At 65.3% G+C, this 14,878-nt stretch overlaps 1 protein-coding gene across 1 annotated transcript; it reads left to right on the forward strand.

Annotated features, from left to right (window-relative positions):
• The first annotated feature begins 3,402 nt into the window (after positions 1–3,402).
• GCGR (glucagon receptor) lies at positions 3,403–11,057 on the forward strand. Its single transcript, XM_047833238.1, has 14 exons — positions 3,403–3,454; positions 7,186–7,357; positions 7,466–7,568; positions 8,274–8,381; positions 8,464–8,585; positions 8,681–8,787; positions 8,875–9,031; positions 9,120–9,279; positions 9,356–9,416; positions 9,664–9,733; positions 9,956–10,044; positions 10,165–10,303; positions 10,379–10,420; positions 10,787–11,057. Exons 2-14 carry the CDS (start codon positions 7,295–7,297, stop codon positions 11,015–11,017), a joined length of 1,452 nt encoding a protein of 483 aa, XP_047689194.1. The 5' UTR covers positions 3,403–3,454; positions 7,186–7,294; the 3' UTR covers positions 11,018–11,057.
• Positions 11,058–14,878: the final 3,821 nt, after the last annotated feature.

Here is a 14,878-nt window from a genome sequence, read left to right on the forward strand (position 1 = left end):
TCTGAGCTGTCAGCACGGAGCCCGACGCGGGGCTCGAACTCACTGCCCCGAGATCGAGAGTCCCACGCTGTACTGATTGAGCCAGCCCAGGTGCCCCTAACGTTTTATTTCTCCAGACACCTGATATTTCCTGTACTTTTTTGTGTGTGAGACGTTTCATATATTTTTTCAATGTTTATTTATTTTGAGAAAGAGGGAGTGCGTGAGAGCACACGCAAGTGGGGGAGGGGCAGAGAGCGTCCCAAGGAGGCGCCGCATCAGCACAGAGCCCGACACGGGGCTCTAGCCCGCGAGCCGCGAGATCATGACCTGAGCCTAAATCAAGAGCCGCACAAGGTGGGGCGCCTGGGTGGCTCGGTGAGTTGAGCATCCGGTTCTGGCTCAGCTCGTGATCTCGGGGTTCACGGGTTCAAGCCCTGTGTCTGGCTCTGCTGAGGGCTCAGAGCCTGCTTCAGACCCTCTGTCTCCCTCCCTCTGCCCCTCCCCTGTTCTCTCTCTCAAAAATAAATAAACATTAAAAAAAAAGTCGGACGCTTAACCAACTGGGCCACGCAGGTGCCCCTCAGATACGACACTTTTCATCTACAAGGGCTCTCTCTGGTTCTCTGCCCGTCTTCCACGATGTCCTGTTCCCGCTGCAGGGGCGCCTCTCGCCGTCACCGCGCGGTGAGCAGCGCGGCCACCACGTCGCTGACGTTTTCTCCAGCGTCCTTCTTGCCCTCAGTTCTCGGTCCCCGGTTTTCCATCCACATCTAAGAGCGAGGTGCCAGGACCAGCCCGGGCTCTGGTTGAGTCAGATCTGATGGGTCTCACCCAAGCGCAGTGGCGCTGAGATAGGCGCTCCGTCCCCTCTTGCTGATAGAGGGGACATTTATGTGACAAGTTAGGGTGGGGAGTGCAAAGCCGGGAACAAAACTACGTCCAGTCCCGGGTCAGGAGCCCAGGGAAGGTGCCTGGAGAAACCGGTCCACGCTGTCAATGGCGGCTCTGTCTGGCCGGAGGAACCCCTTCTGGCTCCACCTTCTCTCCTGCAGCCCTGATGCCCCTCCCAACCCGGGCTCCCTCTGCCCTCGTTTCTGTTGTTCGGCCACCGGTCTGGCCACCCTAGAACATGAGGGTGGGCGTCTGTCAGGCAAGCGGGCGCTGGGCCTGTGGGCAGCACTCCATAAGCTGGTCAAGCACCTGAATTAAGCCCTGCTGGGCTTCTCTCCAGACCTCGCGGTGCAGACAGATGGAGCCCGCATTCCAGTCTTCACCCTGGCCTTCCCCAGAGCCCAGCCAGCATACCTCCAGGGACATGCCACTCCCCTCAGAACCCTCGGGGACTCTGCAGCGGGCAGGCACCCTCCTCAGCACTCAGGCTCTGTGGGAAGGCCCAGCCCCCTCCTTTCCCGGCTCCCACTTTGTTTATGTCTTATGAGTTCCGTTATGTAAATAGAGGTGGCCCAGCCCTGGGAGGCCCCCCACCCCGACATGTCCCATCCCCTTCTGATGCCCCCCCACCCCACCCCCCGCCCCCGCCCCAGTCCACACGTCACAGGTGTTGCCCCCCACCCCCCATCTCTTTAGCTTGGGACCCAACCAGGGCTGCAGGGCAGGGTCTCCCTTGGGGATGGACGGGGCGTGACCCAGATCTGTGCCCCCCCCTCCACGGGCCCCACCACAGAAAGGTGCGGGGCGGGGGGGGGGGGGGGAGCTGGAGGAAGGGGATAGGGGGAGGGTGGAGGCAGAGGCAAAGGGAGTCTTTGGAAGCTAACTCCCTCCCGCCCCCAGCCCAGCACCTGCACCCAACTAGCTGTGGCCCTAGGTGGAGCCACAGTTTCTGACCTTTGCCTCTGACCTTTGCCTTCTGCCCGTTCCCAGAATGAAAACAGAAAGGCTAGCTCTGGGGGCAGGGTCTCGGGTGGGCTGGTAAGAATGGAGGCCCGAAGGGCACCCCCACCCTGGGATGGGGTGTGCGGCCGGGCACAGAGATGTGCTAAAGACCGGCTACCTGTAGCCCAGCGGGGCCAGCTTTAGCTCTGTTCCGGGGACTGCGGGATGGGCGGCAGGGGTGGCCTACAGGTTCCAGTGCCCCCCTAAAACGGAAGTAGAGTCGAGAGAAGGGTCCCAAGGACAAAGGGTAGCACCAAAAAAGGAGCTGGGCCAGGGAGGCCGTCCTGGGTGACAGTGGGTGGCTGGTCAGGGGTTGACAGTGGAGAAGAGACCCGATAGATTCCAGAGAGATGCAGAAGGAGAACGGAGATTTGCTGATGGACAGGAGGCCTTGGGCCACTGCCCGGTGTCCAGAGGCGGGTGGGGTGGGTGGAGGAAGTCCCTCTGGGAACTGGGAGCAGGTGGGGGGAGAGGGCTTGGGGGGGCCTTGGGCACCCAGAGGAGGCGGGGTGGGGGAGACTGGGAGCTGTGAAGGAGAGAGAGAGCGCAGGGCAGTGAAGAGGGCGAGGGGGGAGTGCCACCCTGGAAGCCACAGACACCAGATAACGTTCTAGAAGGAGGGAGGACGGTTAGGGTCCCAGGATGCTGAAAGGCCAGGAAAGAGGAGGCCCCAAAGCGTCCCTGGGGTCTGGTAACCCTGAAGTCACTGGGCACAGAGCAGGGGCTGGGATTCAGGCTTTAGCCCCCTCCGGGGGGGGCGGGGAGGAGAGGGCACCCTCAGGAGGGTGAGCCCAGGGCAGAAGTCTGGGGAGGAGGAGGTTGGGAGGAGCAGAGCGTCCCCGGGGCACCGGGAGCAGCGGCGGCATCGGTGGGAGGAGTCGGGTCCGGTGGCACCGGCAAGCCAGCGGTGCTGGAGAGGCCCCGAGGGCCCGGGCCGGGGGACACCCCACGGGCCGCCCTGCCCCCACCCAGCCCAGTCTGCCCCGTGGCGCGCTCGGAAGAAATGTCCCCCAGAGCCGAGGCGGGGGTAAGTGGGGTCCAGTCGGCGCGGCATCCGGGAAAGAGGCGGGGCGGGGAGCGGGGAGGGGGGGCGGGGGGGGGCGCGAGAGGAGGGGACGTCGAGTCACAGCCCCCCTCCCGCCACGGCCAAGCGCTCTGCGCACCCCCACCAGTCCCCCCCGCGTCTCCTGTTCCCCGGGGTAGCCGCTGACCCGCCGCGACCCGGTCTGCAGACCCGTCCCGGGGGTGGGGGTCCGCAGGGCAGCGATCTGCGGGCAGGAGTCCGGGACCCGGGCGCGTCCGGAGGGCGGGGGCGGGGGCGGGAGCGCGGCGCCGGGTGGGGGAGGGCGGGCGGGGACCCTCCGTGCGGCTCCCCCTCCCCCCACCCCGCCCCCCGCGGGGCCGCTCCCGCCCCCGCCCCTCCGCCTCCGCCGCCGCCGCCACCGCCACCGCCACCGCCACCCAGCGTCGCCGCCGGAAAGTTTGCGCTCGGCGGGCGCGGGAGCGGAGCGGGCGCCGACCCGAGAGCGCGGAGGGCGGCGAGGAGCCGGGGCCGGAGCGGGAGGCCGAGCGGCACACGGTGAGCAACCCGGTCCCGGCCCCGAGGGGACGTCCCCGGAGCCCACCCGGCCAGGGCCCGCGGGGTGGGCAGCGCAGAAATGGCCGGCGGGGACCCCTGTCGTGGGCCGGGCGGTCTCAGGGCCCGGGGTGTCGCTGTCCTCACCCCGGCCAACACCTCCGTCCCCATCCGATTCGCCCTTCCAGCCCAGACGGTCAACCGGTCAACCGGGTCCCGCACCGTCGGGCAGTCTGGGGTCTCCTCCCTGGGGAGGGCGGCCGGGGTTGTGGGCGGTGGTCCGGGCGGCCAGGCGCTCTGTCCTGCGGCCCCAGTCAGCTCTCCACTCCTGTCCAGCACCCGCCCCCTTGGCCGCCCCGCAAGGCGCCCACAAGCAGCTCTAAGGAGACACCCCAGAGATTCCCAGGGGGAGGGCAGAGGCAGTCCTGCTTGCCCCCTTTGGCCCCAGCTCCCCAGAACAGCCCCCCCTCCCCATCCCCCCAGCCCCAGGTCCTCAGGACTCCCACTGCTCATCCCTTCTAACCGGCTTCCCCAGGAGGGGGCGAGTGGCGCTGCACCCTGCCCGGCCCATTCTTCCTGGGCCCACACTTGTCACTTTGACCCAGAGTGAGGGCCGGTGGCTGACCTGCTCTGCTCTGCCCCCACCATTCCAGTGCCCCCCCCCACTACTTCCAGGCCTCGGGGTTTCTGTCCCCACCCTGAACCAACTGACCCCTGACGTCTGGGCACCCGCATGGTCACAGGACTGGCCCTGGCTGTCTCTTGGTCCCCCAGCGCTGGGGGATGAGGGTTGGAGGGGAATTGCACCCTGGCTGGCATCCAGGTCTGCCCCGCCCCACGGGGGTGGGGAGGACACGGGAGTCAGGCTTTGTCAACAGCCGGTGGCCCCTGATCCTGCCCCGGGGCCATGACCTTCCTGCTGCTTGCTCTGGTTTCACAAAAACACCCCCCACCCCCACTACCTCACACCCCTTTGAGGCTGGGAATCCTCAAACCCACCCATTTGGATCGAGGGGCAAACAGGGGGTGACCCGTGCAACCTAGCCGGTCCCCTGGACCAACCACCCATTCTGGGGCCCCTCCTCCAGTCCAGTCTGCCAGTCCTTCAGCTATCCCCAGTGGAAGCTGGTGGGATGGTGGCTGGGCCGTGAGCACCTAGGAGTGGTGCCTCGGCCAGGCTTGGGGCTGGGCACCCCCTGCAAGCCAGCCCAATAGGTGGTGTGGGGGGCGGCGGAATCCAAGGGGGAAGGGGAAAGGGTTGGGAAAGGGGACAGGAGGTGAGCGGAGCAGCTGGGGAAGGCCACCTCGTCCTTTCCTAGCCCACCAGACCTCCCACGAGGCCCCTGACTCTGCCTCTCCACTTGAACCCCTGCCCACCTCTCCAGCACTGAGCTGACACTTGTGCGGGGGCAGTCCAGGACCAGGTCACCCGGTCCACGAAGGGAGGAGGCTCGGGTCCCTGGCGGGCCGTGCCCCACCCCCGCCGGCTCAAGCTAGGGTAATAAGGTGGAAAATAGCTCTGGAACTGTGGCCGATGGGGGGCTGGGGGAGCCCCAGAGCCGCGTCTCCGCCTCTGACCGCCTCATCGTCTCGGCTTCAACCCTCATCCAATCCAGCAAATATTTATCCCGGGGCTGGATTTCAGTGCTCCCCGGCGGTAGGGCAGGGGCCTGGCCACGGTCATCCCGTGTGGCAAAGCTCATTTACTCCTCAAGATAGGGAAGCAGGGATCCTCATTTGTAAAGTGGGGAAACTGAGCCTCTGGGAAATTAAATTCTTTCCCCGTGGTCCCAGAACCGGAACGGGGCTGGCACGCGACAGGCCCTCTGTTGTGGGGCCGGCCTGGCATCTGGGTGCCGAAAGCCAGGGCCCGAGACCCTCAGCCTTGCGCGGCCGAAAGTCAGCAAGGTGAGCTCCCCTTTTCCAGCCGGCTGCTCAGGTGCTGCCAGGCTTGTCCCGGCCGCCACCCCCAGCTGTGGTCCGAGGGGCTGTCCTTCTGGCGTGGAGCTCCTCGCTGGTCCCTGCGGCTCCGCCGTCTCCCCATCCCCAGCTGCGGGGCTGGGCAGGGAAAACCTACTGGGCGGTCCTTCCTCCCCGTGTCCCCTGCCTGCATCTTCCCTGTCCGCCGTGCCCCAGCCAGCCCTTGCCTCCCCCTCCCGGCCTCTCAGGCCACCCCTGCACCGCCGAGCCTGCCCACCAGCCCCTCCTCTCCCTCCTGCAAGAGGCTGGCTCCTGTCTGTTCCTTACCCACCCAGCTCAGTGGCCGGAGCCGGCAAGGGGCAGGGCAGAGGACGAGGCTGGCCGATCAGCATCAGGAGATAAGGCCCCTTGGGTGACCCCAGGGCTGGAGATACCTGAACTGGCCTTCATTCTCCACCTGCCTGCCACTTTCCCTGCCAAAAGGGTCCTCCACACTGTGGCGCCTCCGCTCCTGAGCCCTCAGCCAGCGTGTCCCCTCGCCTGGCTTGTAGACTGGGGACCGGTGACCGTTGGGTGAGGCTTCTACCGGGCTGGCCTGCACCCGTGGTCAGGGGCTGGGTCGGGAGCCCCACAGAAGTGCCCGTCCTGGATCACTGAGCTCTCACCCCACGTGGTGACGTCTCAGGGTCCCCTTAGGACTGAGGAGTGAATTCAGGGGAGCCCTAGGTTGAGCTGGCCCCACGGGGGCCCAACTGGACGCTGATGGGAGGAAGCTGAAACCTTCCACCTGCCTGCACCCCACCCCGCCCCCTCCCACCCCTGGCCGCTCACTGTCTTCCAGCCAACTGGTTGTCCATCTGTCCATCCATCCGTCCATCACTTGTTCACTCCTTGCCAGGGTGCCCACAGAAGGGATTATCCAGGGCCCTGGAGGGCTCACGCAAGCCATTCCTAAAGGAGTCCACACCCAGGCCCTAAGGGGCCCCTCCCTCCTGCCCTCGGGGAATTCACTCAGAGCCAAAGACAGGCTCTGAAGGCAAAGAAAGTCCATCCGATCTGCCACCCCAGATCTCCACTCAGACTCAGGCCAGGCCCAGGGCACCCCCCTGCAGGCACCACCACGGCGGGGGTCCCGAGCTTGGGCAGCCAGCCACCAGCATTATGTGCCCCAGGGGATCCAGGAAGCCAGGCCTGAGCCTTGGGTGGGGCCCAGAGGGTACCCCTCGACACCCCAGTCCTGGGAAGAGGGCACGTGTGTGACAGGGACTATCCTAGGCATGTGCCCGGCACTCCCGGCCCCTGGACGAGGCTGGGAGCTGGCCTGGGGCCACCTGGATAACCACGGCACTGTGATGGATGGCCCTGGCACCCCGCCCCGGCCTGGCAAGCTGCCTTTCCCAGGGGCTAAGAATAGGTAGGGAGGATGGCAAGGGCCGAAGGGAGGAGGTGGGTAGCCAGGGAGGCTGCTTCGAGCAGCTTTGTCGTCAGGCAGGATGGTGACCGCCACCAGCACGGGGCGGGGAGAGCTCCGGGCCCGTCAGAGCTGCAAGACAGACAGCCACCAGCCGTGGGAAACCCAGCTCCCCCCGGGGGAGACAGCACAGCCTCCACGACACTGGGCAGCACCTCCTGGCACCGGGCCGGACCCCAACCCTGTCGTTGGCCAAGAGCGACTTCTGGCATCTTCTCCCTCCCGGCTCCCACTTCATCAACAGGACCAGAGGCTCGGAGGGGCGGTTTCAGGGAAGAAGAAAACCCCTCTGGTCGCAACGGAGCCCAGCTGGCTCTCCTCACCCGTGGGGGTCCCTCCGCAGGCCCCGCTGCTTCGACCGGACTTCCCCAGAGGAGCGTGCGTGCCCAGGAGGACCGCTTTGCCCCAGCCGCGCAGTCCCAGCCAAATGTGGGGGGCGGCCGCTCAGAGGCATGCCCCCCGCCCGGCCACACCGCCCCCACTTTCTCCCGCTGCTGCTGCTGCTGGCCTGCCAGGTGAGCACCACGGCCAGACGCCCCGCCAGCCCCCCCGGGCTCCCACCCACCGGCCTGCCTCTCCCGCTGATGCAGTCCTGTCCCCTGTCCCTTCACCTGTCCGCCCAGCCACAGGCCCCCTCCGCCCAGGTGATGGACTTCCTGTTTGAGAAGTGGAAGCTGTACGGTGATCAGTGTCTCTACAACCTGAGCCTGCTGCCCCCCCCCACCGGTGAGCCCCTAGCCTTTCACCCTCCCCCCGTTTATAGGGGAGCCGCGGAAAGGCCAGTCAGCGACTTACTCAAGGCCACACACCAGGAAAGAAAAGAAACGGTCCAGAACTGGGAGCTACACAGTCCCCCACCTCCCCCCCAGTCCGCTGCTGGTCCCAGGGGTCATGTCTTTGCCCCCATGGAGCTTCAGGCCCAGCGGGCAGATGGGGTGGTGAGGGAGGCAGCCCACACGAGGCCCGGGTGCAGAGGGAGATGGGCCGTCGTGCGGCGCAGGCAGGGACAGGGACACATAAGTTCTGAGGGTCACTCGGGGTCACCGGGGGTACAGCAAGGGATTAGGGCAGACCGGGAGGGAGGCTCTCGAGAGCCGTTGTCCGATGGAGGGAGGGAGCCCGTGCTGGGCCGAGGGAAAGGGGATGTGAGCCACAGACTCGGGGCTGGACCCTGGAAGGAAGCCAACGGATAGGGGTTCGGCCCCCAGAGAGGGAGGCACTGCAAGGGGGCGCTGGGAAGAGGGACGAGCCCGGGTGGGTTTGGGGCACGTTGGAGACGGCAGGTGTGCAAGGGGAGTGGGGGAGGGCTGCATGCTGGGGAGCAGAGGATGATAGGCAGGGGCTTCTAAGAGGAGGCAGGACGGTCGGTCGGCCGCGTAGGCCGGGCCCTGCTGAGGGGCCCCTCCCAGCCCGCCCTGCTTTGCCTCGCAGAGCTGGTCTGTAACAGAACCTTCGACAAGTATTCCTGTTGGCCGGACACCCCTCCCAACACCACGGCCAACATCTCCTGCCCCTGGTACCTGCCCTGGCACCACAAAGGTAACTGTGGAGGCGCGGCGGGGCTTGGCCGAGGGGCGGGGCGCCGGGGCCGGGGGCTGACCACCGGGGCCTGCCCCTCCAGTGCAACACCGCCTCGTCTTCAAGAAGTGCGGGCCTGACGGGCAGTGGGTGCGCGGGCCCCGGGGGCAGCCGTGGCGGAATGCGTCTCAGTGCCAGATGGACGACGACGAGATCGAGGTCCAGGTCAGCCCGCGGCGGGCGCGGCGGGGCCCCGGGGAGGGGGGCGGGAGGCGGGGCGCGGCGGCGCCCCAGCCCTGACCTGCCGCCGCGCTTTGCAGAAGGAGGTGGCCAAGATGTACAACAGCTTCCAGGTGATGTACACGGTGGGGTACTCTCTCTCCCTGGGGGCCCTGCTCCTGGCCCTCGCCACCCTGCTGGGCCTCAGGTACGCCCGCCCACCCTGCCCGGCCCCCCTCCGCCCCCACCGAGGGAAGCGGGCCGGCGGGCAGGCACCGACTCGCTGTCCCCGCAGCAAGCTGCACTGCACCCGAAACTACATCCACGCAAACCTGTTCGCGTCCTTCGTGCTCAAGGCCGGTTCCGTGCTGGTCATCGACACGCTGCTCAAGACCCGATACAGCCAGAAGATCGGCGACGACCTCAGCGTGAGCGTCTGGCTGAGTGATGGGGTGAGCACCCAGACCGGGCCTCCGGGCCTCCCGGCCCCAGGGCGGCAGGTGGCCGCGGGACCTGAGCTCACACCGCCCCTGCGGCCAGGCAGTGGCCGGCTGCCGGGTGGCCGCGGTGTTCATGCAGTACGGCATCGTGGCCAACTACTGCTGGCTGCTGGTGGAGGGCGTGTACCTGCACAGCCTGCTGGGCCTCGCCGCCTTCCCGGAGAGGAGCTTCTTCGCCCTCTACCTGGGCCTCGGCTGGGGTGAGTAGGCCGGTGCGGGGCGGAGGCGGGGCAGGCTGGCTGGGGCCACGGGACCACAGCCGCCCCCTCCCCACAGGTGCCCCCATGCTCTTCGTCATCCCCTGGGCTGTGGTCAAGTGTCTGTTTGAGAACATCCAGTGAGTATGGGCCGGCCAGAGGACAGGGCTGGGGGCGGCCCCAGGGTGCCGGGCCGGGTGTGTGGGTGGTGTTGGGACAGCACTGTGGGCGGAGTCAATAGTCAGAGGGGGGGGGGCGGGGGGCGAGCCTGCCCAAGGATGGGGGTCACTTCCGGCCCTCTCCCTTCCTCTCCCAAGGCACTGACTAGGCCCCCCATGGGTGGGGGGAGGGGGTGCTGGCGGGACCTGAGCCGCCCCCGCCCTGCAGGTGCTGGACGAGCAACGATAACATGGGCTTCTGGTGGATCCTGCGCTTCCCCGTCTTCCTGGCGATCCTGGTGAGGAAGTGAGGCACGGGGAGGGGTACGGAGGCTGCCGGCGTCTGGCCCCTGCCCCCTCCTCCTGGGTGGGCCCCGGGGGCCTGAGGAGGCGGACAACCTTGTTGGCCGCAGGGGGGGAGGCCCTGGCCCTCGGCTGGGACACCAGCCGGTGCCCAAGCCCGGGCCGCGCGGCCGCCAGTGACAGGAGGGGCCGCCCTGAGCTCTGCCCTCCACACACAGATCAACCTCCTCATCTTCACCCGCGTCCTCCGCGTCCTCGTGGCCAAGCTGCGAGCCCGCCAGATGCGCTACACCGACTACAAGTTCCGGTGGGTGCGGGCAGCTTACGGACCCCGAGGCCAGGAGGAGGCGGGAGGGCTGGGGGCGCGGGGGACACCAGGGCCCCAGCGGGCAGGGCTGGGTCCGGCGGCTCAGGCTCCTTCCCACAGGCTGGCGAAGTCCACGCTGACCCTCATCCCCTTGCTGGGGGTCCACGAGGTGGTGTTTGCCTTCGTGACGGACGAGCACGCCCAGGGGACCCTGCGCTCCGCCAAGCTTTTCTTCGACCTCTTCCTCAGCTCCTTCCAGGTGCCCGCCCCACCCCCTGTAACCACCCGGCCCCCTCCGGGCCTGGGTGAGGCCCTGACTGCCTCCTCTCTCCAGGGCCTGCTGGTGGCTGTTCTATACTGTTTCCTCAATAAAGAGGTAGGCGGGGAGGTCTGGGACCCGGCCTGCGGTTGGGGTCGGAGGGGAGCTTGGGCGCCCTGGCCTCACCCGTGCAGGGGGCACCCCCCACGTCCATCTGCATTCACTGGCCACGGTCCCCGTGATGCCGGGTGCTGCTCCCCCCCCCCCCCCCCCCCCCCCCGAGATGGTCAGCCTCGGCCTGGTGCTCGGGGCGTGCGCGGTGAAGAGGGGGGCCCGGGAACCGGAAGACCCCAGGGGCCCGTGGTGGTGCAGCCCGCCTTGTCTACACCCGGGCCGCCGCCGGCGGGTGCTTCAAGGCTGGGAGGTTGGGGGTCCCGGCGGGGGCGGGACTGGCCCGACCTGCCCCGCCCCCCCGCCCCCCAGGTGCAGTCGGAGCTGCTGCGGCGCTGGCACCGCTGGCACGTGGGCAACTCGCTGCGGGAACAGCGCCACGTGCACAGGCCCCCGGCCTCCGCCCGGCCCCGGGGCCGCCCCGCCAGCGCGAAGCTGCTGCTCTCCGGGGGCGGAGGCGGCAGCAACGGGGCCGGCCGGGACCCCTCCCCGGAGACCTGCCGGGTCAGCAGCCTCCCTGGGCTGGCAGAGAGCCCCTTCTAACGCCCCCGGGGGCCCCGGCCGAGGCCGGACTCGGGTGCTGAGAGAGGGCCCTGCTGAACCACCCGGAGCCCAGGCTGGAGGGACGGGAGCCGGACAGCGGCCCCACCGTCCACCCGTGCCCCGGTGTGGGAGGTCTGGGGGCCTCCCTTCTGCCCTGTGCTGGGGGGGGGGGGGGGGCGGGGTGTGACGGGAAGCCGTTCTGTGAGCGCCTGCCGGTGTAGCCGGCGTTTAAGGACGTGTGTACCCTCCAACAATAAAGAGTCTGAGTAGCGGCCGCACCCCGTGGGGAGCTGGGCTGAAAGAGAGGGCGGGGCCGGGCCCAGGGCCTCCCCACGGAAGGGAGCAGCCTTGGATGAGGACTGCAGCTGGTGTGCTGCCTCTGGGAGCCCCCCATTTCCCCGATAACTTGGAGCTGGAACCCCTGAGGGGGTCCCAAAGCGCGAGCGGTGGCTGACAGCGCCCCTCCCCGTCCCCACCGGAGCGGTTTCTAGCCACCCTCCCATGCTGGTTTAGGTGGGGCTCGCCCACACCCTGGGCCCGAGGGGCCGGCCCATTCGTTTTGGCTCCCGACCCCCAGAGGGTCACCATCAGCCAGCGGAGGGGCGTGAAGGGGCGGACGATGGCGGAGGGAAGTCGGCGGGTGCCACAATCCTTCCGCCAACCCCGCGCGAACACCTCGGGCCCTCTCCTGGAGCCAGGGCTGAGCTCAGGCCCGATAGGGGCATCGGCAGACGATCCAGAACCGGATGTCCTCCACTGGCCGCTACTCGATCCCGGCTCTAACCCCAACAATTCGCAGACCATTTAGCAGATGAAGTGGGGAGGAACGGACCCCCCAGAATTGAAATGGTCTGAGTGACGGCAGCAGCACTATTTTCCCAAGACCTCTGCGCCGTCCTGACGTCATCGCTTAGCAGAGAAGCCCGACCCGCTCCACCCAAGTGAGTGCAGCAAGGACACTGTCCGTGGCATGATGGGTGGGCACCCTGCTTGGCAGGCAGCAAGGGCCGGTGCTCACCAGGGAAGAGTGGAGTGTCCTACACAGGAAGAACCAGGCGGTGCACTTAGGTGGGGAGCCCAGTTGCTTGGGGAGCACCCCGAGGTCAAGGTTGCCATCTTGGGGATAGTGTCTCTGACGCGGGGATGGAGGCAAGTGCGGGAGGAGGAACGAGCGTGGGGATTGTGGTCACCCCTCCCGAGTGCCCATGCAGCCAGTGCGGTGACACCTGCTGGGCTGTGTGTCAGAGGAGAAAGGAGCCAGAGGAACAGAGAGCACAAGCTAACCAGCCTGCCAGGTGTCCCCGCCGCAAGGACCTGGGAGGTGACCACTGAGCTCTAGGGTGCGGGGTGCCCACAGCCCCCACAGGCCACGTGGGCTGGAGCTGCTCAGGCAGAGCCGGGCTAATTGGAGAAAATGAGAGGACAGAAGGCCTCTCAGGAAAGGTAAATAAAATTACTCACCCGCCAGGCACTGGGGCCCTCCCGAGGGGGCCTTCACCTGTGCTGCCCACACCCACCCCAGGCCCGGATGTGGCAGGGAGGGAAGTGGGGGGGGGGGGGGGGGAGGTCAGGGAGGCGCTGGAGACAAGTTAGGGGAGATTGAGCTCTTGCGTGGCCCAGGGGGGTCTCCAGCGTTACTGATTGATGGCAGTCTGCAGAGCCGACTGTGCCTCTGTAGGACTGGTGGGCAGTGCCAGCCATGCAGCTGGAAGACTGAGGGCCTTGACCTTGAGGCTTCAGGCTACCCCTTGTGCCAGGGCCTCCCAAGCCCCTGCCCACAGGGCACCCCTGCCGGCCCTTGATGCCCGGAAGCCTGTGTGGGCACAAGGAGGGCGTAAGCTCTCCTTCACGCCAGCTGAGCTCAGGGGTGGTGACTGCCTTGGGGAGTGTGCCACTCACCTAGTGGCCTCCTGACAGCCCTCCCTATCCTGACTCCCTCTGCCCTTATCCTCCTTCACCCTTGTCCCTGTCCCCACGGGAACTGGAGCAGACCGGTAGAGCTGAGGGTGGAGGCGGAGGTCTGGCAGGGGCTGGACCTGCCCAGCCAATAAACACTGGCTCTGACCAGGCAGCCCTGCAAGTAGGGAGGAGGGGGGTGGTTCGAGAAACCCACTTTCTCACAGCCCAGCACCCCCGCCTCTCTCTGCCCAGGAGAATGAACACTCCAGGCCCTCTGCCTTCCCCATCGCTACCACAGTCCTTCACCTCAGGCCTTACCCCCAAAGAACACATGGGTACTGCCTTGCCTGTGTGCACATGCATGTGTGTGTACATACGCGCTACTAAAATGAGTGTGAAGAACAAGAAAGAGGAATACCTAGACTACAATAAACAGGGATCAAACCTAGGAGAGTTGAGGGGTCATTCCCCAGGATGGCAGCTCTGCACCAGAGTGCATCACTAGGTGGAGGGCGGACAGCTCCAGGCGAGACACCCTCAAGAGGACCAAAGTGACTAAACCGAGGGGAAATTTAAATGACCTGGTGGAGAATTCAGGACTTAATTAGTGTTAATACATAGAAAACTAAGCAAATGAAAAAAAGAAGGCAATTAATAACTTCAAGGAAAACAAAAAGTTGGGCAGGACAGAAAAACAATCACAATTTACCACATGGTTCAGCTTCAAATACAAACATAGACGTCAGAATGTAAATACTCAACACTGATGTAACCAAAGGTAGGGGAGAAAAAAAGAACTGTCTAGGAAGAATAGTGAATGGGAACGGCGTATGTGTGTAGTGGAAAATCAAGAAGGAACAGCATATGCTTGCCACTTAGAAATACAAGTCAAAGAATCAGCTGAAGAGCTGAAAAGGGTTGCCTGTGGGTGGCGGAGGGGTAGGAGAAGACTGACGGCTGCTGGTCCACTCTCTGAGCTGCCTCAACCTCTTCCTGGACACTTTGGCAAGCCTCAGCCCCAGATCCTCCCCCTGCCTGCTCTTTCTCTGACCTTTCCTCTGCTCAGTCCCTTTTCCTGCTTCCTCCTCCCCTCCCTGACGGCCCTGCCCAGGGACCAGGCCACATTTCTCCTCATCAATTTGTGAAAACTATCTTTCTAGATGATTCCCAATTTTATCTCCAGCCCCTGTGGCTCTCTCATATCCACACTTTGGACCCATCTTCCCACGTAACACTTCAAATCCTACAATCCACAGAGCTCCTCACTGCCCCACCCCCACCCCCAGCTTCCTCTTTCTAGAGTTCACTGAGATAGCCCTAATAGGTCTCTCTCCTTCTACCCTGAAACTGCCTACAGTCCTTTCTCAACTTTAGCAGCCAAAGTGATCATATTACATCCAAGGTCTCTTCCTATGAATCCCATCAGGCCTCTATATCTCACTTCAGTTTACATAAACGCAGGGGACAGAGGAGCCCGTTAACAGAAGGAGGTGAATGGCCAAATCCAGAGTGTGGGAAACCCCACTTTGAAGCACCCCAGGGTCCTCAATACCCAAATGGGGCAGGGCAGCTGTTAAGACTTAAGGGACGTGTCAAGCAGAGGCAGCTGATGCACTCTGCCTTCCCATCCTGGGTCCGTGACCCACCAAGAATGCATTTAGATAAGGGGAATGTGGACTGGGGATTATTGTTCATGCTCGACACATGAACATGCTCAATATTTACTAAATTAAAATTCTGATAAAACTAAAGTCCTAAAACTTGAATTAGGGCAGTCTCTTATAGGAGGCCATTTCATTCACGAAACCAGGGTAATAAAACCTGCCCCACGGAGTCACTGACATCGAATGAAATGACGTGCACACGTGCAGCACACAACGTGGAGAAACAGACGCAGCCCTGGTCCACCACGCTGCCCGCTGCCCTCACTGTTCCGAGGTGAGGCGTCTCCAGCCACTCGTA

Source organism: Prionailurus viverrinus, chromosome E1 (genome assembly GCF_022837055.1).
Source record: "Prionailurus viverrinus isolate Anna chromosome E1, UM_Priviv_1.0, whole genome shotgun sequence".
Lineage (NCBI taxonomy): Eukaryota > Metazoa > Chordata > Mammalia > Carnivora > Felidae > Prionailurus > Prionailurus viverrinus.